At 36.9% G+C, this 21,176-nt stretch overlaps 4 protein-coding genes across 4 annotated transcripts; 2 read left to right on the forward strand and 2 right to left on the reverse strand.

Moving 5' to 3' along the window:
• The first annotated feature begins 1,711 nt into the window (after positions 1-1,711).
• LOC128860554 (serine/threonine-protein kinase PITSLRE) lies at positions 1,712-11,036 on the forward strand. Its single transcript, XM_054098145.1, has 3 exons — positions 1,712-2,301; positions 7,284-10,104; positions 10,204-11,036. The coding sequence occupies exons 1-3, from the start codon at positions 2,243-2,245 to the stop codon at positions 10,756-10,758; spliced, it is 3,435 nt and encodes a 1,144-aa protein (XP_053954120.1). The 5' UTR covers positions 1,712-2,242; the 3' UTR covers positions 10,759-11,036.
• A 638-nt stretch (positions 11,037-11,674) lies between these two features.
• Positions 11,675-13,130, reverse strand: LOC128860555 (peroxisomal membrane protein PEX16). The gene is made up of 2 exons (XM_054098146.1): positions 12,908-13,130; positions 11,675-12,850 (listed from the first exon to the last, which is right to left on the reverse strand). Exons 1-2 carry the CDS (start codon positions 13,017-13,019, stop codon positions 11,859-11,861), a joined length of 1,104 nt encoding a protein of 367 aa, XP_053954121.1. The 5' UTR covers positions 13,020-13,130; the 3' UTR covers positions 11,675-11,858.
• A 360-nt stretch (positions 13,131-13,490) lies between these two features.
• Positions 13,491-15,313, forward strand: LOC128860557 (vacuolar protein sorting-associated protein 26C). Its single transcript, XM_054098148.1, has 4 exons — positions 13,491-13,635; positions 13,816-14,361; positions 14,484-14,706; positions 14,771-15,313. The coding sequence occupies exons 1-4, from the start codon at positions 13,576-13,578 to the stop codon at positions 14,890-14,892; spliced, it is 951 nt and encodes a 316-aa protein (XP_053954123.1). The 5' UTR covers positions 13,491-13,575; the 3' UTR covers positions 14,893-15,313.
• An 87-nt stretch (positions 15,314-15,400) lies between these two features.
• Positions 15,401-20,515, reverse strand: LOC128860556 (organic cation transporter protein). The gene is made up of 6 exons (XM_054098147.1): positions 19,372-20,515; positions 19,042-19,297; positions 18,876-18,979; positions 16,087-16,856; positions 15,818-15,999; positions 15,401-15,752 (listed from the first exon to the last, which is right to left on the reverse strand). Exons 1-6 carry the CDS (start codon positions 19,599-19,601, stop codon positions 15,579-15,581), a joined length of 1,716 nt encoding a protein of 571 aa, XP_053954122.1. The 5' UTR covers positions 19,602-20,515; the 3' UTR covers positions 15,401-15,578.
• Positions 20,516-21,176: the final 661 nt, after the last annotated feature.

A 21,176-nucleotide genomic window follows, 5' to 3' on the forward strand; every position in this document is an offset into this window, starting at 1 on the left:
TAAATCTACGTTGACATTCTTTGTATCTATCCCACGAGTTAGTTCTCTTCGCTTCGTTATACATAGTTCTACACTCCTTTCTAAGGTCTGCTATGTCAGTGGACCACCAAGGGGGTTTCGGTTTGCCTCTTCTTGTTCTCTGAGGACATGCTGCTTTCGCAGCTTGTTGAAATGCTGAGGTTATCTCGTCAACCGCTGTGTCGAGCTGTGGCTCGGAGTCGATTTGGTATGTCGCGCCAGGGAGTTTGCTGGCCAGTGTGGTTTCAAACACGCCCCAGTTTGTGCGTCTGCGGTTTATGACCGGCTTGCACTTCTTAGTTGGTAATGAAATATTGTACATTAGGTACCTATGATCTGAGAAGGAGTTGTCTTTAGACACTCTCCATTCTTGTAAGATTTGCGCCCCTTGTTCATTGACACAAGTGATGTCTAGAACTTCCCTTCTTGTAGTAGTTACAAATGTAGGGGTATTGCCTATATTGCTAATATAAAGATTGTTGCACATAATGAATTCAAAAATGTACTCACCGCGTGCATTTGTGTCTGAACTGCCCCAGACATGATGATGTGCATTTGCATCTGCTCCCAGTATGAATGGGGTACCGCATCTCGATGCTTGCTCAGTTGCTCTTCTTATGAGTGGTGATGGAGGTGGTTGCTCCGCGTCATGTGCCATATATGAGGAGGCAAGCCATATCGTCCTTCCGCAGGACTCCACCGATATGATGACGTTATCCGCATCGCTAAATTGTATTAGTAAATATACATTAATACATTTCTTTGCTAGTATACACGACCTGGGTTTACCTTTGTCAGTGACATAGATCAATTTGTATTCTTTATTGCTCAAACCGCAAACCTGATCTTTTACGACCCATGGTTCTTGGATGAGCAGTATATCCTCTTCTCTTTCTGCGAGACGGAGGATGAGTGCGACCGAGGCCGCTTTACAGACAGTCATAGAGACAATTAACTTTTAAGCACCACCGTTAGTGTCGTTTCGTACAAATTACTTGCTCTGATTTCGATTTGTGTGGCGCGCTCTTTTGTGACTAGGTTTTCCTTTTTTTCGCGAATCAGAACGAACTTTACTATCTTCGAAAATTAATAAAAAGTGTGAAGGTATTGCCTTGTCTCTGCAAAACTGTCCGTATAAGCGTTAAGTAATGCTGCATGAACAACTTTACCCCACATTTCCATTTACGACAAACTATCAAGGATGATATGATACATGGCTGCACCTTTCAAATTCGCTGTGTTGTAACAGCCCATGAATAAACAAAAAACACACACCCACTTTCTTGTCACGGCGTCTTCCGCTTAAAAACGCAAACAAAGTGCATTGGAAGGCTTTATATTAGTTTGTTCTTTCACAATTTAACACACGGCACTTCGTTTTCATTAGTTTGATCACTGAATTTTCACATTTTTTAGGTGCCTGTCCATCTAAATGTGCATTTAGCCCCACAAGTTTTCAAGTTAAATACAAGTGAATGCTGCGATCAAACTCTGAATTTTCACAAGATGGGTTAATTCGATCTTTACACGTTCAACTAAATAGTATATATTAAAATAAATTTTTTAAAAAATATTAATGACAACATATAAACTATATAACTAATAATGGTTTAAATCGAAATTTTCTTTCAAAATTTCGCTTTTTGTCTTTTCTATTGAAATACGTATTTATTGTAGCATTTTCAATGAGACGAGAATTTATTTTTAGTTGTTGTCGAAGGCATTTTGAAAATTTAATTGACCATCAGCTATGTGCAGGCTACATTCCAGGTGCTAATTAAAATGAAGTAGTAGCTATTTTTGCTTAGGTGGCAGCACTTAATTTTGCGAAGTTGTCTGGTAGCATTGGAAATACGCCATTTTTTCTTTCTCCTCTTCACACGACATTGTCAAACGTTTTCACTCGAGAATATTTCATATATTGGTGCGGAGCATAATTTGGTAATGATTTTGAAAGAGGAAATTACTTAAGAAATCTCACCAAGTTGCACCACAATAGCTGAAAAACATTTGGAATATATTATGTTTAAAATTTCAATAACATTGTGAGTGTGGAAAAGTTATAAAGCTTGGAAATATTGAAAGAAAAGGAGCTACCGAAAGAATTGGAATTTGTCGTGTGAAGGGCGACCGTAAATCGAGTCAAAGCAGCTACAACGTTGCGTACAGATAGCAAAATCATTGGCTATTTTTGCTGATTTCAACGTGATTCACATTTTGCAACATGTCTGGCAGTGAGGATGGACAATTACAAAGTCCTGGCTACGATAACTATGCATTAAGGTATGTATCTTATGTCTTGAAAAACCATGGAAAATTGTTAGCCCGAATCATGTAATTGTTTTTGGGGGGAGTAGCATGGAAATCGCATTGTGTGTATAACTCGTGTCTTTAGTCACAGCTACACATGTAGAATATATGGGTTGAAGGGCAATGAAAACAAATTTCCATGGAATAAATTTACGCATTATTTTGAAAGATTGTTGAATTGTGATTTTTAGGAAATTATTGAAAGAGTAAAAGCACGTATGAAAATTTTGCATATGTAATTAAAAGAAATGTGTAAAGCATGGCTAAGTTATAGTTGCAAAACTAAGCAATTTTAATCGCGCATTTGTAATAAATAAAATACATTGAAATTGTTACTCTGGTTAATGCATCTCATTGAATTAAATAAAACAAGCTGATATAATTGCTTAGTTTTGCAAATTTCATCTTTTTATATACGACAAATACCATCACATACCAATTCTCACCATGCTTATCCATAACCCAGTTTCACCTGGCATTGTTCCTGGCCAAACAAAATTCATAATGATCCTATATCACCTTCAAATATCCACTGTCCATCCCATTAGGTCTAAACAATATACCACTTAATTAAGTACTTTTTAATTTACTGAAATTTTTTCATTGCAAATAGGCCAAAAAGTGTGTACATGTCCAAAGAACGATGCGCGCGATGGCCACCATCAATTCACATTAAATCTAAAAACAAACTTATGAAATATAAACAAAAATTAAAAAATAAATTACACCCAAAATACTTAAGAAAATGTCATGAAAAATGTAAACATGAACCTTAAATTTCGCGTACGTTGGCGTATAAATAATAGAAACAGTGTGGTGCATAATAGTCGAAACAAAGCATGAAATATTTGCATAGCAGCCATAACTATACCCCACACATCACGTCGCATTTCATCCACACAGCTATGGTGCATGGTCGTCAGCACCGCAAGAAGGCGCAAAAGAAGATTCAAAGCGACTAACTGGGAGAGAGGAGAGTCTAACACATACCTATTGCCTTTTAGAACCGGAAGTTTGGTGAAAACTCTTACTTATCAACAATGTAACAAACGCTGCCTTGCCAGCTGATCGACTGCTTCCCATAAACTAATGCACAGTTAATGCGGAAAATCCACTAGCAATTAGGTGGCGTGAAATATTATTCCACTAGCTATGACGACGTCTACGCAGGTGGGTGCGGCAGACAAATAGACATCAAATATTTGTGTTAGTTTGGCTACTAGTCGTCCAACTCCTCTCTCTTTTATCGTATGCCAGAAACAACTGAACTATCACGTTGCATGCGAAAAAAGTACTACAAATTTGAGCTGGACAACAGGCTTGTTGGTGTGGTAAATTAATTTTTTGTTAAGAAAAAGTATTTACATTTAATACAAAATTTTTCAGTGATTTCTTTTCTCTCTACAAAAACAAAGAAAAAGTATTTTTGTTTGCACTCTTTCTTCCATATTTAAATTGAGTCCTTAGGTATATGCTGCTGATGTCGATTTACTTTTTGTGTGCCTTGGGCAATTTGATTGACTGAATTGTTTAAGGGGCTTCGCGAGGTAAATAAAAATAGCCAAGGTGAGTGAGTAATACATAATATGTATGGAGAAGCATTTAATAAGCTCAACGTACTTATGCACGATTGTTACTCTATTTTTAAGGAAATCACCTGCTTGTGTAAGTATGCCAGACCTACTTTTTGTTGGGTCGTATGAAGAAACCATCAAAGTTGCGAAAAAACCCCAAATGAAATGTGCACGCACATATATAATATGTATATGTATACCTGTGTTTAAAATTATAGGAACGTGACGAATTACCCAATTTTAACCTTTTTTGATATTTAATTTTTTATGTTTTTATAAAAGAATTCATTCTACAATAAAAACCATATAACTCGAAGTTCCAAACGTTGTTCAAAATTCACGAAAATTTAACAAATTTCGAAACATATGCATTAAAATTTTCACCATTTTATTAAGATTTAAACAAAATTCTGGATATGCCGTTTTATAGCCCTTTCAATATAAGTATAACAGAGTGTAAGTCTCAATTTGTTCAAGATTTCTTTGATTGATTTTCGGCAATTTCTTCACGCTGAGGTGTGTAGTATTTTGTTCTATATAAAAAGCTAAAGATCATGTGCTTTTACATAGAAGGAAATTCTCAATATCGTAGGCAAGGAAAATTGTCAAAAATCAACGCAATTTTTGAGTGACTTCTAACTAGCACTTTGTTATACTAAAATTGAGTGGACCATAAAACTGCGCGCCTTGAAGTTTCTAAAGATTCTGATTAAAAAGTTGAAAATTTTAATAATACCTACTTTTTTTAAAATTTGCTATTTTTTTTTTTGTAACTCTTGTACAAATTTTGGAGCTGTTAGTTATATGATTTGTGTTTTAGCACTATACTGTTGTAAAGACATAAACAAATAAAATAATTACATTTAAAAAAAGCTTAAATTTAGAAATTCGTCGCACTGCCATTATTTTGAACACAGGAATATGTAAGGTTAATTAGCAATATAATTTATATTAAGTGGATGCCTCAAGTTTTAAAAGGCTATCGATATGTACTGAATGCCATGGAAACATAGTATAATTGAAGTTTACAGCAGTGGAGACACTATTTAAGGTGCGTTTCATATTTATTAATATATTTTGGAACAATTTTTATGAATTTTTGTATATGTATATAGTATATTTTTATTGACCAAAATATTGGGGGTATTCACATCCGTTACGTTACCTTTTTGGCATATGTATTTGTTAGTCTGACAAACGATGCTAACTGATTAAGAGCTTTAGTATCTTCCGCGCTTCTCTGTTTAATTTGCTTTTGGTGTTGAAAAACTTATATGAATTATGGAAAATTTAAATAAAATACTTACTCCTATGCGTTATGCTTTTTACCAATTGTGTAATCACTATAGCGAAAATTGTCAAGCTGAGAGGGGAAGAAAGATTTATGTACAAGAAAAAATTCCGATGAAAGTGCTAAGTTAAGCAGAACACAGTATCGAATTCGATGTGAATACCCTTGCCGGTTCGTTATTTTTCGTTTTGTAAAACTAAAAGCAGTAATAATGTGTTTTAATACAAATACATATTTTGTCGTAAGTTTTTTAACTTCAAAACTGTCCCACCTAATAACTAAACTATTCTCTTTGTTTTTCTATTTCGCTTTTTAAATTCGCATCACCTGTAAAAAGGAAATAATACTTAGTTTTGTTTTTAGTATTCTCAATTTTATTGGTCTCAATGCATAGAACGAGAAACTTTGTAATATGTCATACGAATTTTTAAATATACACCCATAAATGGTTGTGCACCGTATTCTAAAGAAATTTCAGTCATGTCATACTCATAGATAACCATTTTAGCTAGTTTTGGATGCATCTTAATACTTTTTTATGTTTGCAAATAACACTAACTTAGGGAAAACTACTAAGTTCAATGTTGTAGCTATTGTCTTTGAAGATGGAATATCTTTTATCAGTCATGGTTAACAATTTTAAGTCTATAGATCCTGAAATTGTTTTAAAAGTATTAAGAAAAATACTTGACCGAAATACTCGTTGAACAAAATACACAGCGGGTAGCCCATGACGATTTACCAAGCAATTTCACAGCTTGTTTTAGTTTACACCTCCCTGAAGCACATCTGGGTACACCTCCTAAACCTGGCTCCTAGACCTAATGCCGTCGAAACTGGAAATTTCTTAATCACCACCAAAAATTATTTTCATGAATCTTGTCAGTTCGATTATGCAGGGTTTATAGTTAAGCTAAGATTGTTTTTTTATACTATTATTTATTTTTAAATATGAAATACACCTTAAACAGAATTTCATTTGTAAAGCAAAGCTTATTCAAGCACAAAAACTTTTCGTTCTACATTTCATATTGGTTGCAGTTCGTATTAAATACCTACATAAATAAGCGCGCGCTATTTTTAATACTTTTATACTCACATTACAGGTACTGCGTGTTTTAATATTTATTAATGTATTGAAATATGAGAGCGTCCGTTTTTAACTTAAAAATTTGTTACGCCAAATTCAATCTTATAACTAAAAGTAAATTTTGATATTTCCGTCAAAAAGTTTTACACTGCATTTCTTCTAATAAAATTTGAGTATTTTCCAGAAGAAATGAGTTATAACGCGTCGTCCATAATAACGTTTTTAAATATTTATCCGCGTAAATTGTATTTGTTGAATAAATGTCTAAATATTGTTTACCACAAAAATATTTGTATAAGCATTTATTGTAACGTAGACGTAAGCGCACACTTCAACTTTTTAAAAGAAAGTACTACTACACTTTGATCATGAATATTTTTGCTCTAATTTGCATTCTACATAAACAGCAAGCTCCTTAGAACAATCTCACGTTGACCAAGCCAGAAAAGTAAATTGACATCGAGGCGATTTTAAAATTTTCGTAGGTTTTGTATGAATATGTAAGTTTGAACAAAATATTCATATATAATTGCTAAAAAATATAGTCCATCAAAAAAAAAAAGTGGTAATGAATTAATGTGTTACGACTGGCCATTGCAAAGCGCCAAACATGTACGTTTGGAACTTGCACACTGGACTTCGACCGGAGAGAGCAGTACGCGCACCAATCAGGCGGGGCATTAATGAATTTACATTGAAGTGCTATGTTAACGAAAATATGCGCAAGTCTTTGGCGAAAGCTGAAGCGGAAAAACGTACAAATGCAAACAAACACCAATAACTATAACTAACAAATTTCATTAAGCCATTTATTACCCATATATGCATACACATTTAGTTTAACTACATAATATGCAAAATTGACCACCTTATATCTTTGTATTAAAATAACTGTAAAAGCAAAAAATTTAATATCACAATCAATCAAAAGCAAATATTATTCTCTTCCCAAGTTTTACCAATTTTATTTCATATTTTCATCATAATTAAAATTAATTAGCGGCGAGGAAGATGCAGACTCGTTGGACATCAAGCCTCCTCAGGCGAATGTGTTGCACGCTCGTGGTTCCGCTGAATCGAGGCGCAAAGACAAAACGGCAAAAGAGAAAAAACATTCCAAAGAGAAAAAACACCGTAGCGAAAGAGAGCGTGCTAGTGACCGTGAACGCGCTGAGAGGGAGCGAAATTTACGCGACCGCGAAACCAGGGAACCACATGGCCGAGACATGCGCAACGATCGCGGAGGAGGCACACGTCTTGGCGCGGATATTGAACGAAACCGAGATCACCGAAGAGGCGGAGAGGAGCGTGAGGAAATGGTGCGCTATCACCAGCGTGGCAGTGGCTATGAACGCGATGACGGCGCACCCAGAGATATGATGACGAATAGTGAGCGTCGTTATGCGAAACACTATGACCCGCACAATAATGAAGTGCGTAGGAATAGTGGCGGCAGCGGCGGCGGTTATCATCAGCAATATCAACATCCCCATATAGCGCGCCAGCGACAGGATTACTATGAGCGCAATTCTGGTGGAAGTGGGTACCATCACGGCGGTGTTGACTACTACAACAATCGACATCAACAGCAGCAGCCTCAACAGTATGGTGGCGGTGGTAAACACGCGCATATGGAGTACAGCGAGGTCAGCTTTGAGATGCAGCGCGAGCGTCGTAAGTACAACTATGACACGCAAAATGACTCGGAGAGTATCGAACAGGATTTGCGTTCGCGTTTGCTTAGTAAGAGGCACAAATTTGTAAAGGGCAGTGGTGGCGATGTCATTGAGTTGACGGAAAACTATGAGTCAACCTCAACGTTACAACGTCAAAGATATAGCGATGGTGAACGCAATGAGCGCTATCGTCAGAAGCGTGAAAAAGTGCGCGAGTCTGTTATAGAGGTACTCGATAGTCCTGAGGTGGTTGAGCTTGAAGGTGCAGGCACAGAGGAAGAAGAAGCGCGTCGCCAACGGCGCAAGCATAAGCGACGCAATAAGGAGCGAGAAATGGTGCAGTTAGAGGCGGTGGTGACGACCGAACAAGTGGAACGCTCGGAAAAACGAAAAACGCCCGATGATCCTGAGGTGTTATCGCGCCGCGAAAAAATACTTGCGGTTGAACGTGAGAAGGAAAAACGTAAAGAGATGGCTCGTGAGGAGTTAGAAGCGCGTCGGCGTGCTCGAAATGCGTTGAGTCCAAGTGCGGTGGCAGCTTCCGTCACTGCTGGGCTAAACGTTATGAAGCGCAAGAAAACGGAAAATGTAATTGAGCACGAAATAAAAAGTAAACGATCAAAGAAGACGGTGGCTTCTAAAGAGCGCAGTGACGAAGAGGAAGAAGGCGAGGCGATAGACACTGATGAAGAAGAAGAAGAAAACGAAAGTGAGGATATGGAAACGCAGAGCGGTAGTGGTGATAGTGAAAGTGATAGCGACAGCCATTCTGAGGAAGAAGGTGTTATTGGGCGGCATGAAAAGCATCACCGTAAACGTAGCAAAATAGAAAAGAAGCGAAAGAAGAAACATCGAGGCCACAAATCGGTTGACAATGGTACTAACGATGAGGTCGATGATGAAGCGGAGGATTTGGATCTACCCGAAAGCCCGCTCTCTATTGGTGAACTTTCTAAATCCCCTCGGCGCCAACATCGCGCAAAGAAGCACAAGAAAAAGAAAAGCAAAAAACGTATCGAAGCAAATGATGATGATGAAGATGGCGAGCAACGTTCATCACGATCAAGATCACGCTCCGTCCACTCGTGTTCACGCTCACGTTCAGCTTCGCGCTCGCGTTCACGTTCACATACACCCCGTCACAAGAGCTCACATTCACGATCGCGTTCTCTTTCAGGCTCTTCGCGACGACATACAACGCGCTCACGTTCACGATCCCGCTCAAATTCGCATTTTGACTCGCGTTCAGAGTCATCGCGCTCACATTCGGGCTCCTCAGGATCACTTTCGCGATCAAAATCGAGAACACGTTCACGCTCACGCTCAGAAGAACGTGACATGAGTTCAGCGCATAAAACAGAGGAAGAGGCCACAGCCGGGGGTACTAAGCGCCGTGTAGAAGGCCGCGATGATTCGCCTGCCCGCGATGACAAGGGCGCGCCGCTACCCGACTACTATCCGGGCATACAGGGCTGCCGCTCCGTCGAGGAGTTTCAATGTTTAAATCGCATTGAAGAAGGAACTTACGGCGTAGTTTACCGCGCTAAAGACAAACGTACAAACGAGATAGTAGCCTTAAAACGGCTAAAAATGGAGAAGGAAAAAGAAGGCTTCCCCATAACGTCGCTGCGTGAAATCAACACGCTACTTAAGGGGCAGCACCCGAATATAGTGACAGTTCGCGAGATAGTGGTCGGTTCAAATATGGATAAGATCTTCATTGTTATGGACTATGTGGAACATGACCTCAAGTCGCTTATGGAGACTATGAAAGCGCGCAAGCAATTTTTCCTTCCTGGTGAAGTGAAATGTCTGACGCAGCAGTTACTGCGTGCAGTTGGTCATTTACACGATAATTGGATATTGCATCGCGATTTAAAAACCTCCAATTTGCTGCTTTCTCACAAAGGTATATTGAAAGTAGGTGATTTTGGGTTGGCTCGTGAATATGGTTCGCCGCTGAAAAAGTACACATCACTGGTGGTCACATTGTGGTACCGCGCACCGGAACTGCTGCTCTGCTCACCGGAATATTCGACACCTATTGATATTTGGTCGGTGGGTTGCATTTTTGGCGAGTTTCTTCAAATGGCGCCACTTTTTCCAGGCAAAACAGAGACGGATGAACTAAACAAAATTTTTAAGGTGAGTCAACAAAAAAATATTGCTTGCTTATTGTAATTTATGGATATTTTGTTTTATCAAACACTCATTATTTCTTCCTATTTCTCGTACCACCCTCAGGAACTGGGCACACCAAACGAACGCATTTGGCCTGGCTACAAGGATTTGCCTCTCGTCCGGAATATGTTAAGTCAAAACTCACAATTCGCCGACTATCCTGTTTCCAATTTACGCAGGCGTTTCGCCGAAAAAACCACCGACATAGGTATTGAGTTGATACAGGGTCTTCTTACCTACGATCCCAAGAAAAGACTGACCGCCGAAGCTGCCCTAAAACATGGCTACTTCAATGAGCTACCCCTGCCCATCGATCCGTCCATGTTCCCCACATGGCCGGCGAAAAGTGAGTTAGGTGCGCGAAAAGCACTTGCCTCTTCACCTAAGCCGCCTTCGGGTGGATCGCAATTCAAGCAGTTGGGACGAGACGAAATAATTGTGGGAGGTAATGGTGGCGGTAGCAGCACTGCGACTGGCGTTGCTGCCGGCAATAGCAAAGTAATATCTGGTATTATAACTGGTAACAAGAAGACCGCTACGAACACCGGCTTTGTGCTAAACGCAGGCACTGAGCAACGTCAACTAGCCATGGGCCCTGGATTTAATTTGAAATTTTAACCTGAAAGACAATAAGCGCAAATAACTCTTGCTTTTGTTATTAGATATTTGAGTATGAATGTGTTTATTGGTACTATTGCTTTTATAATAATTTTAGTCATTATCTAGTTAATTATGAGGGCAATTTCCAGATGGATGAGTTTTTGTTACATACATTCTTACTAAATAACCATACGTAGATTCTAAGCTGCAGTCCAAAAAATTGCAAAAGCTGTCACCTGTTTTGTTCTAATGAACAATGATAATTAAGAACAAATTCAACTGAAAACCAAACGATTTTACTAACAGAAAACAAAAAAAAAAACTCGCAAGAGCTTAATATTAATTAAAATTGTCAGTAAATTTAAACTATACATATTGAAATCTAAATAATTTTAGAATAAAAAATGTATCTATGCGAATATGTACAAATTACATGATTTGAGGAAAACAATAAAAACAAGTGAACTTCATAGTCGTACATAGCAACTATGACTTAAATTCGCAGATTTACACATGCACATGTCAAGCAAATAAAATAAAGCACTCAAAAATAATTTTTGTTAGGTTTAAGCAATTTCTAGATGTAATAAATATTTAGACCTGTTGTAAAAAGGAATGTTTATAAGAGTGGAGAAAAGCCTTGTCAGAAAACAAGATCTATAAGAGAAATACAAGCATATAATTTTGCAACAAATTTAGAAAAATTGTTCTTGCTTTGAAATTATAAACTTAGCCATAAGGCAAGCGGTTTCTGTGCCGAATTGCATTGACATCTGTTGATTTATGTAATTCAGCAAAACAACAGAATAGTAAATTTTACTAATTACCGCTGGAATAACGCCAAAAGATGGTTAAATTTTATAACGAATTCCCAACTAATAATACAATACCTTTTCTTGTGCAATTCTAGCATCAAATCAACTATGCCAACCTATTAGTTTTACAAAAGTTCGTTTTTTTATTTCTTAACTATGCCGGAATGGCATTTCAGCTCATTCCCTATATATGTAAATACCGCTCACAATTAAATAAAATACATTTCACAATACATATTTGATCTGCAAGTTGATAACTCGAAAATATAATCGTACAAAAATCGTCAGACCTACAGTGCTTATCTATGTCGACCACAAATAAAAGTATGTGCGCTGCCAGTGGGGTATATATTCGCGTAGCGGTTCTGACAGCATCTTGATCAGCGGAACATCTCCCACAAACGATAGCACACGATCTAGGCGTGAGCGTGTCGTATGTTCGAAGAACGGTGAGCGCATCAAATATAATAGTAGATTGATGCAGCGGCGCGACAATTCCAACTTCTGTTCTTTGTTCATGTTTTGGCGATGTTGATGATACATCCGTATACTGACCAAATCTAATGCTAGCGATATTACGTACTGTTTCCAGCACTTTTCACCGAACACTCCCATTGTGGCTAAGTGTATCAATGGTTTGACAATGTACAAATATTCTGCTTGTACCAGCGCGTAGTTCACCGGAATTTTGGAATTTGCTTCTGTTCCTTCGTCTGCTAGTTTGAAATCGCGATATTGTATTGGGGGTGCACCCTCTACTTTGCGCATCATTCGACCGGAACGTTTTAATTGGAAAGTAAAGCTGCTGTCACCAAAGCCATTTTGGTTCAAAGTGTTACTTTTTGCCGCTGACTCTTCAATCATAAGACCATTTTTCTTTGATTTTAGTTTCTTGATTAGTGCACGACGATTGAGTGCAGGAAGTGCCGGTGATGTGATTATTTTCTCTGTTGAATGCTTAAGTATGAAAAAGCGCCCTGCTGCTTTCACGAGTTGTACTAGCGCAACGAACAGCCACTTTCCTTTGACGCCAAAAATGCGTTTAGCCGATATCTCAATGAACACCTCACAATATTCTAACGTGGTCAACATGACCTTTAAACGGTAGACAAATTTCTCCTTTTTGTTGTTGCGACGCGCTACTGCACTAGTGCTAGCGTCGAAGTTCACCTTTGTATACTCTATAGATAGGCTGTTTTGTCGGGATTTGTCGATTATGCGGTCATTGTAAAGTACCAACATATTGGATAGTGTGTATACGAGCTCGGATACCACATTTGAATCATAAATGCGTCCTACAAAACAAAAAATTCACTTAGCTCTACACGAAAAAGTTTTGTTGCCAGACATACCAGCAATGAAGTAAGATATCCATTTTGTTGTGGTTTCTACGTCGCACACTGTTTCCGGGTTTGCAGCCACCCATGCTTCATATGATTTCAACAGTCTCTTTAAATTGTCCATAGCCGCGAAGGTTTCCGATGCAGTTGAACAGCCAAAATATCTTTTAATCTATCAGTGATCTGAAATACCAGAAGAACCACTGAGAACCACTTTCGCAAACGATAAAGTAAAAGCAAAATGTCAAAGGCCGACCATCTTTGATCGAGCATCGATATATTTCGATAAAATTGCAGGTGTAACGAGACCGCATACATGTATTAATTAAATGCATTTATAAATATTTGTAAAAACATACAATACAAATAAAAATGTCTCCGCAAAAGTTGCCGTTTAATAAATTATACGAGCAACAAGCTGAATTTAGATCAATATTATTTCACTTTGGTTACTTTTCAGCATGATTCAATTATAGAATATAATTGAATCATGACTTTTCAGTAGATTTTACAGCGAATTTTGTTGTGCTACACTAACAAAACAGTTTGAGCACCTTTGTAAATAAATCATCTGAAATCCCAATACAGCTGATCGACTTCTATTTAGTTTGAAAATTTGCTGCGATTGTGTGTGAGTTTATTTTGTGTGTCCCTCGATTGCTTGGAAATTTATTGGCAGAATGAGTGCAATTAATTTTGACATACGATTAAATAAGGAGAATAAAATATATCACGAAGGTGTAAGTATTTATAAAAATAAGGCATATTACATGTGCCATGTCCCACGATATACTGGCCTACGTTACCGAACTCGGATCCCACCAAGGAGTGTAACTTCAACACCACTACACGAAAATTCATATATGTATAAGGATACTGCTTTATGCTTTTACAACAAATCATACAATTAAAATTTTCAGGAGCTTTTAAAGGGATGTGTTCATTTTCACTGCCCAACGGAAGCCAAACACGATGGCATTCTACTTACACTAGAAGGTGTGGTAAACCTACAGTTAAGCACGAAAAATGTTGGACTTTTTGATGCTTTTTATAATTCTGTAAAACCCATAACACTGCTCAACACAACGCTCGAATTGGCTGCACCAGGTAAATTGTCTGCGGGCGTTTCGGAATTCCATTTTGAGCTCCCGTTGGTGTGCAACAAAGAACCTCGTGTACTTTATGAAACATATCATGGCGTATTTATCAATATTAATTATCAGCTGCGTTGCGATGTCAAACGTAGCTTTTTGGCTAAATCATTGCAAAAAACACAGCAATTTTGTATACAATATAAGCTAACGCCGGTGGACACCAAAGTGCTGGCCGCAACAGAAGTGAATTTCAGCATAAGTCCGGAGACGTTGCAAAAATCTGCAAAGGAGCGCATAAATATACCACGATTTCTGATAACTGGCAAACTAGATCATACCGAGTGTTGTGTAACGCGACCATTGACAGGACAGGTGCGTGTAAATATAAAACCAAACTCGGATTTACATATGTATATCCTGCTTAGGATGCCGAATATTTTATGTTCTTTCAACAACAATCAGCAAGCATAAATTATTTCAATCTTTATCTATAGTTAACAGTACAGCACACGGAAGTGGCTATAAAGTCAATTGAACTGCAATTAACACGAGTGGAAACCTGTGGCTGCACGGAGGGTTATTCCAAAGATGCGACAGAAATTCAAACTATACAAATTGCAGATGGCAACGTTTGCCCCAAGCTGGAAATACCTATTTATATGATTCTACCGCGTTTATTCACTTGTCCTACATTGATTACAAAGAATTTTAAAATAGGTAACTATGCGATTTATTTTTTTTTCAGCATCGATAATTGCTATTGTGTTGTTTATTTTTTCAGAGTTTGAGATGAATTTACTAGTCATTTTCAAGGATGATTACGTTGTTACCGAGAATTTCCAAATTGTCTTAAAACGTACAGCGCCACCGGGTGATACTAAAGTAAATAATGCTTGCATTTAAAATGGAATATCTATTCGTTTGCAGGCATTCCGATTGACAATAAGTCCGAAAAGTTTTCCTTCTTAGGGAAGGAAGCAAATATCATAGAGTTCTCTATCACTTGCTTGTGCACATATATCAATTAAGAATAGTAAGAAAATATATATTAGCGTATAAAAAACACATATTTTACCGTTATTCTATACTTGGCAACTGATGTCAATTTAGATGAAAGGGATTTTTTGTACCAAACACAATGAAGCAAGTTGACTGAATGAAGGTAACTAACTTTACTACAGAAATTAAGCAATCAATTATAAATATTAGATTGTAGAATCTAAAATTCATATGCATATACATAAGAATTTTGGCTCTATCCATTAATAAATAAGAATTACTTTTTATTTTTTGCATTTATTTACCTGCACGAAATAAGAAATAGGACATTTCTAAGTTTACGTAATAAATTTAAACAACAAAATTCGTTACAATTTTATTATGGAGAAGGTGCATTCTTGTATAAAAAAATGCTACATTATTTTCTTGTTAATGATATTTTTTTCTTTTATTTTGTAAAATTAAGCTATTACACATTTTCCCTTTTTATATACAAAAAACTTCAGGCACACAATCATACTTAACATACTTTCTTACGAAATTTTTTTAATACAATTTAGTTCAACAGTCACTCCAGCGCTAAATTACATTTATTCAACAACGTTTGCAGCATTTTTGTGTTTTTTATCGTTCAAGTGTTCGGCATCTTGTAGCGTTGTTGGTAGCACCTTATCAGTTGTTTCTGGGAAAAGTAGAGTTAACGTGCCGCTAAGCAAAGCGAAGCTGGCGAAGAGAATTTGTGGTGCATACTCATAGTAATTGGCCTGTAAAGCAGACAAAAAAAAAAAGAAATTAAAGTTCACATATTCATGAAATTGTAATATCATACCAAAAGTGGAGCTTGAGGCGCAAGCATCGAACCGATTCGCCCAACCATCGAACAAAATGATAGCAAACTGTTACGTACATTAGTGGGGAATATTTCTGAGGTGAAAAAATATAAAATCTGAAAACTGCATGTAATTGCAAGTTTCCCAATTAAAAATAGCACCAACTCAGCGATATTATGATCTGAAAAGCAGCATACATACAAATGTGAATACGAGTAAAAAAATGTGAATACGTAAAAAATATCAAACTGAAATTATGCACACTTACTTTTGCCCACCAACGCTGTAATGACCATACAGAGTGCACATACTAACATCGAGCCGCATAGAGAGTAACGTCGGCCAATCCGATCCATAATAAACAATGGCAAAATCAAGCCCGGCACTTGTATTAAACCATTCAGCTGGAAATTTACATATTTATTACCACCCAGTGTGACTGAGGTGAGACTCAATCCCAATGCCACTAAAGTGTGAGTAAACCAACATAAACAACAATTCAATATACGCCAACGAAACAATTTCAAAGCTTTCACAATAGGATAATGACTTTCGTGTGCTTGTTCAAGTTTCGCTTGATTTTCCGCTACCAAAGCTTTCAGATCCTCCTCTGGTATCACGCGTTTATTTACGCGTGCAGCACGTTTTAGCAAGCGCGTAGCCTCTTCCTCCTTACCCTGACTCAATAGCCAACGTACACTTTCGGGTAGTATAAAGAGGAATAGTATCTGTAGGAGTGCTGGCGTATAGAGGATGCGTAATAGATTGCGCCAATTTTGAAATTGTTGAGCTAAAACGCCCAACAGCGCCTCGCCCAGTGAATAGAAGATCGTGATGATGGTCGCAGCAGCAACACGCCGTTTTGGTCCCACCAATTCGATGGCCAACAAAAAGGCGGTTGGAAAGAGTGTACTGCCGACAGCCATGTCGATGAATTCAAACACGATGAACATATAATAGTTGCTAGATACCGAGCGTATTATACCCATAACGGCGCTAAGAAAACCGCCAACGGCAAGCATTGTGCGACGACCAAAGCTGTGAACGATAAAGTAAAAAAAAAAAAATGAAATTAAATTTACTATAGTCTAATCGGGTTATCTTAGGGCCATTTTTTTAGTGCTAGTTTACATTGGTTTTCGCCTAAAATAAATGTAAACGCTTAAATTCAGTAGAAAATATTCACCACAGATTTAATATCGAATTTGTGCAAGATGATAGATCTTTTCACCATGGAATTTGTGGTGATTTTTTTGTTTGTAATAACGCATAAACGAATTCATAGGCCTCAACAGCTAGACGAAAAATATTTTTATTGAAGTTTAGGTGGAATGCTGAGTTAAATTTGCATTACAAGATTGACTTCCCTTCAGATTCTTGAGTACTGAAACAATTTGTTGTAATAATGAACTTTCCCTTCGAAAACTTCACTTATATAGGGTGTTTTTTTAGCTGCCCAGGAACTATCGATGTCGATAACTCTGGTTTGACCTGAGAATGGCAAACTGTACTGAGATTGCTGCTGAGTAAAATTTGGCAAGTCATCATGAATCATTTAATGCCAGAACAACGCTTCAAAATTTTCTTTGCACAAAAAAAATATGTTCGCAAAGCTCATAGCGCAAAGTGTTGAAGAAGATTTCATATGTTTCGTACCAAAATGTCTATTCGTCGTCATTTTCAACTTGTTCGCTTTTGTTCTTCGACTACGTGGAAAATTTCAACTAAGGGAAAATTAAGAAAATGTAAACTAAATAGGACTCATTTAGATTTCTTATTCAGATTTATTGGAAAAAGTTGTCAAGAATTGGGCTGATCGAATGGAAAATCCATGTAACTCGTAGCCGGGGCGGACATATGCCGGTTTTCATATTCTAAAAATAAATGCCATGGAGTTATAATACAAAAAATTTATTAAAATATTTCTGTTTTGTATTATGATTTTAAGTTCTAAAGCCCTTAAAAAACACCCTTTATATGTATGTATATACAATATTTCAATTAACCGTCTTCTTGTCGGGTTTCGAACAAAATTTTCAGTATGACGTTACTAAAATCAAAGTTTTTATTGTTTATGTCTTGAATTTGCACAAGCACACATTTTTTTAATTTTTCTTGACATATTGATACCACATATACATAAATATCGGATTAGAGACCCCTTGATGGATTTTAGTGTTAGAATGTGCAGTACGCGGTGCGCGGTAGAAGGCTACATGGCTGCTCAGATTAAATTTGTATTATAAAAATAGGTCAAGAATTAGTTGAATATTAATTTACGACATACATACAGTCACTCACACCTTATTTGATACAGACACGATTTTTTTGTAAAGTGTTCTAATATATATTTCACAATATTTTGCGAAAATGGAAAAAACATTTATTTATTTGGTTTTATTTCGTTTCTCAACATAAAATACAAAAAAGTATTCACGCATTTCATTGTAATGCAAAACAAAAACAAAAAACATACAGAGAATTCATGCCCCAGCTTAAATGGTACAGTTAAAAAAAAGCAACTATTTATTTTTTAAATTTTAAGACATTTGGTACTTTGTTGGGTATCCTTTTTTATCAATTACAGCTTGAAGTCGAAGTGGCATGGTTTTTTTTCCTTACAATGAAATGAATGGACTCTTTTTTATATTTTATGTTGAGAAATAAAATAAAATAAATTAAAATAAAATAAATTAAAATAAAATAAATAAAATATCTGCATATACTGTTTTTCCATTTTCGCAAAATATTATGAAATATAGAACCCCTTACAAAAAAAATCGTATCTGTATCAAATAAAGTGAGTGACGACCGCTTATGCTAGTATTTATGTAGATGTAACTCTATACTGCAACTCCTATGTATATGTAACTCTAGTCGCATAAGATTGCATATGTTTTATACATCGAATTTAAAAATGCAGTCCCTCTCGGTGAAAAGTTTTGAATACTACCAAGAAACATTAACATTTTTCAACTCCACCTCAAACAATAAATCAGTTTCATAAATAAAAAATAAAATAAAATTACAAAATAGTAGAAAAATATTTTCTCTTACCGATCGGCAAAAAAACCACCCACTGGTATACCGACAAATTGTCCAATATTATTTATCGTACCGACCATTGTCAACATCCATATATCCGAGCAAAAGATGGAGAACTATAATTTTTGTATAATAAATAAAATGAGTTCCAAAAACAACATGCAATAATCCCTCCCACCTCATTAGATATGGTATATTCTTCATCGCGAAACTTCAAATCATTTCCACATTTCTCGGTAGTACTTTGATTGAAATATGCAGGTGTACAAAATTCACTCGATGGATTGGTATATTCCGTAATTATATCCTCAGTTCTATTCGTAGCAGCAAAGCGTGTGCACGGCTCGTAGCTAGAACCCTTCATGGGTATCGTGTAATTGAGCCAAGGTTCATAATAATCACTCGCGGGGCTATCACATTGCGGCACAAAGCATCTGCATAGTTTTTTTTTTATAAAAATTTATTTTATTTATTATTGGCACTTCGAAGGAAGTTTGCAATCACCCACCTGTGCACCACTGTACTTGCCGTAAACACGTAGGAGATGGAGAAGAACGCATTGAAAATCATGGGTATGCATAGCAGGACATAATTGAACAGTTGGAAGCGTCCGAATTGTCCGATACGCACCAATATACCATCCAGCGTGCAATCATCACTGCCTTCCTTGGTAGCTTTATTGTCATTCCCGATCGCCGCCGGCGTTGTGTGATTTGTTGTTTCGCTTTCAGTTGCCATTACATTACACACATTTGTACATAAGTAATAATTTTATAACAAAAACGATCTTAAAAACACCTTTTTCTAAAAGTTCGACGCGCTATTTTGAACTACACGAGTGTTTTTTTCTTCTACAACAACGTGCTGGAGACAGTACGACTACGAGCGCTACCACACCACAATAATGCGACATTCACCAGTCGAATAAATGAGGTACTGTGAGTAATTTTAATCTCAACCGCCGTAAGTTACTTGCTGGCTCGCGTCTTGGTGTCATCGGTATGTAAAATTGAAGAATTGTTGTAAGCCCAGTGAGCGTTGCAAGCGGCTATTGAACTTTGCTCAAGTGCGAATTTGTGGCCGCTTAATTTTTGGCCTACGAAGTACTCGAGTAAGTTGTACAAGGCATGCCGGCTAGAAATTTATAATTGATGGGTTCGATCCCTTTTTTAAAATCATAGAAAAATATAATTCCTTGCTGCGACTCGTAACTCGGCAGTTAAACAAAGAACTACCGGGATAAAGTTTATCTTGGAAACTCTAGGATTGGAATTTGATCCGTTTTTCCATTATTTGGCAAGCTTCGGAAGGCGCGCAACAAATTCCACCAAGCACGGATTAAGCTCTGAGCACGTCAAAATTAGTTCGAAACGGTATTATTGAACTTCATCTCCTTATTATGCTCCCGCATTTAACCTTTTCAATTTTTTTGTAATAAGCTTTAGAAGTCCTAGGAAAAATTTTATTTAAAAGCGGTTGTCCTACGTCAGAAAACGGCGAACCTTGTTTTTTTGCTACAAAAAAGCATCTCGTAAAAGCCATTTATCGTTCGGTGACGGCATAAAACTGTGGATAACTTCATAAGGACACAAGCAGCAGAAATACTCGTCCAAAGATCAAAAAGTAAAGCTGTGAGTACTTTTCAGCCATGTGGTGCGTATGAAGCTTCGGGCTTTAACATTTCAATAATGGGACGCTATAATTTTAAGTCTTCCGTTTGAAATTCTTAGAGAATAAGTTGATACCCAATCAATAAATTTATAGCATTTTTAAGAATTTCAGAAGTTTATAACGCGCTTTTTTTGATAGCAGCCCCTTCTCGGTAGAAATCTTCGAGTACTGCTGCCATGAAAAGTTTCTTATAGAAATTCCCTCCCACTTTGAAGCGGCATCAAACTGTGCACTGAAAATGGGAGATTCCATGTCTTGTCTTAACAACTTTCAAGGATATAAAGGATATATTAAAATATTTTTTGTAAAAATATTGGCGCTGGTTGACTTTTTTTAAACTATCATCATACTTAGAAGTGACCTAGCCTCTCCTGGGTTGGGTGGTTGAAGTGGTAGCTCAATCGGAAAACTACCACTGCCTAAGTACAACCAATGTGCACTGAAATCATTCATACAGCACCTTAAACATACTTGGAAATATGCATATGTTCAATAAAAATAAAAATAAAAATCCTATGCAATTTCACGTATACAAGAGATTGCCTCCTAAATGTTCACTGGGTGTTGTGAGTAAAATATTTAAAGAGTGTATCTCTGTTTTCGTATTTATCATATTCTCGCGCCATCTACAGAAACAATAAA

The sequence above is a fragment of the Anastrepha ludens genome, chromosome 4, assembly GCF_028408465.1.
Source record: "Anastrepha ludens isolate Willacy chromosome 4, idAnaLude1.1, whole genome shotgun sequence".
NCBI lineage: Eukaryota > Metazoa > Arthropoda > Insecta > Diptera > Tephritidae > Anastrepha > Anastrepha ludens.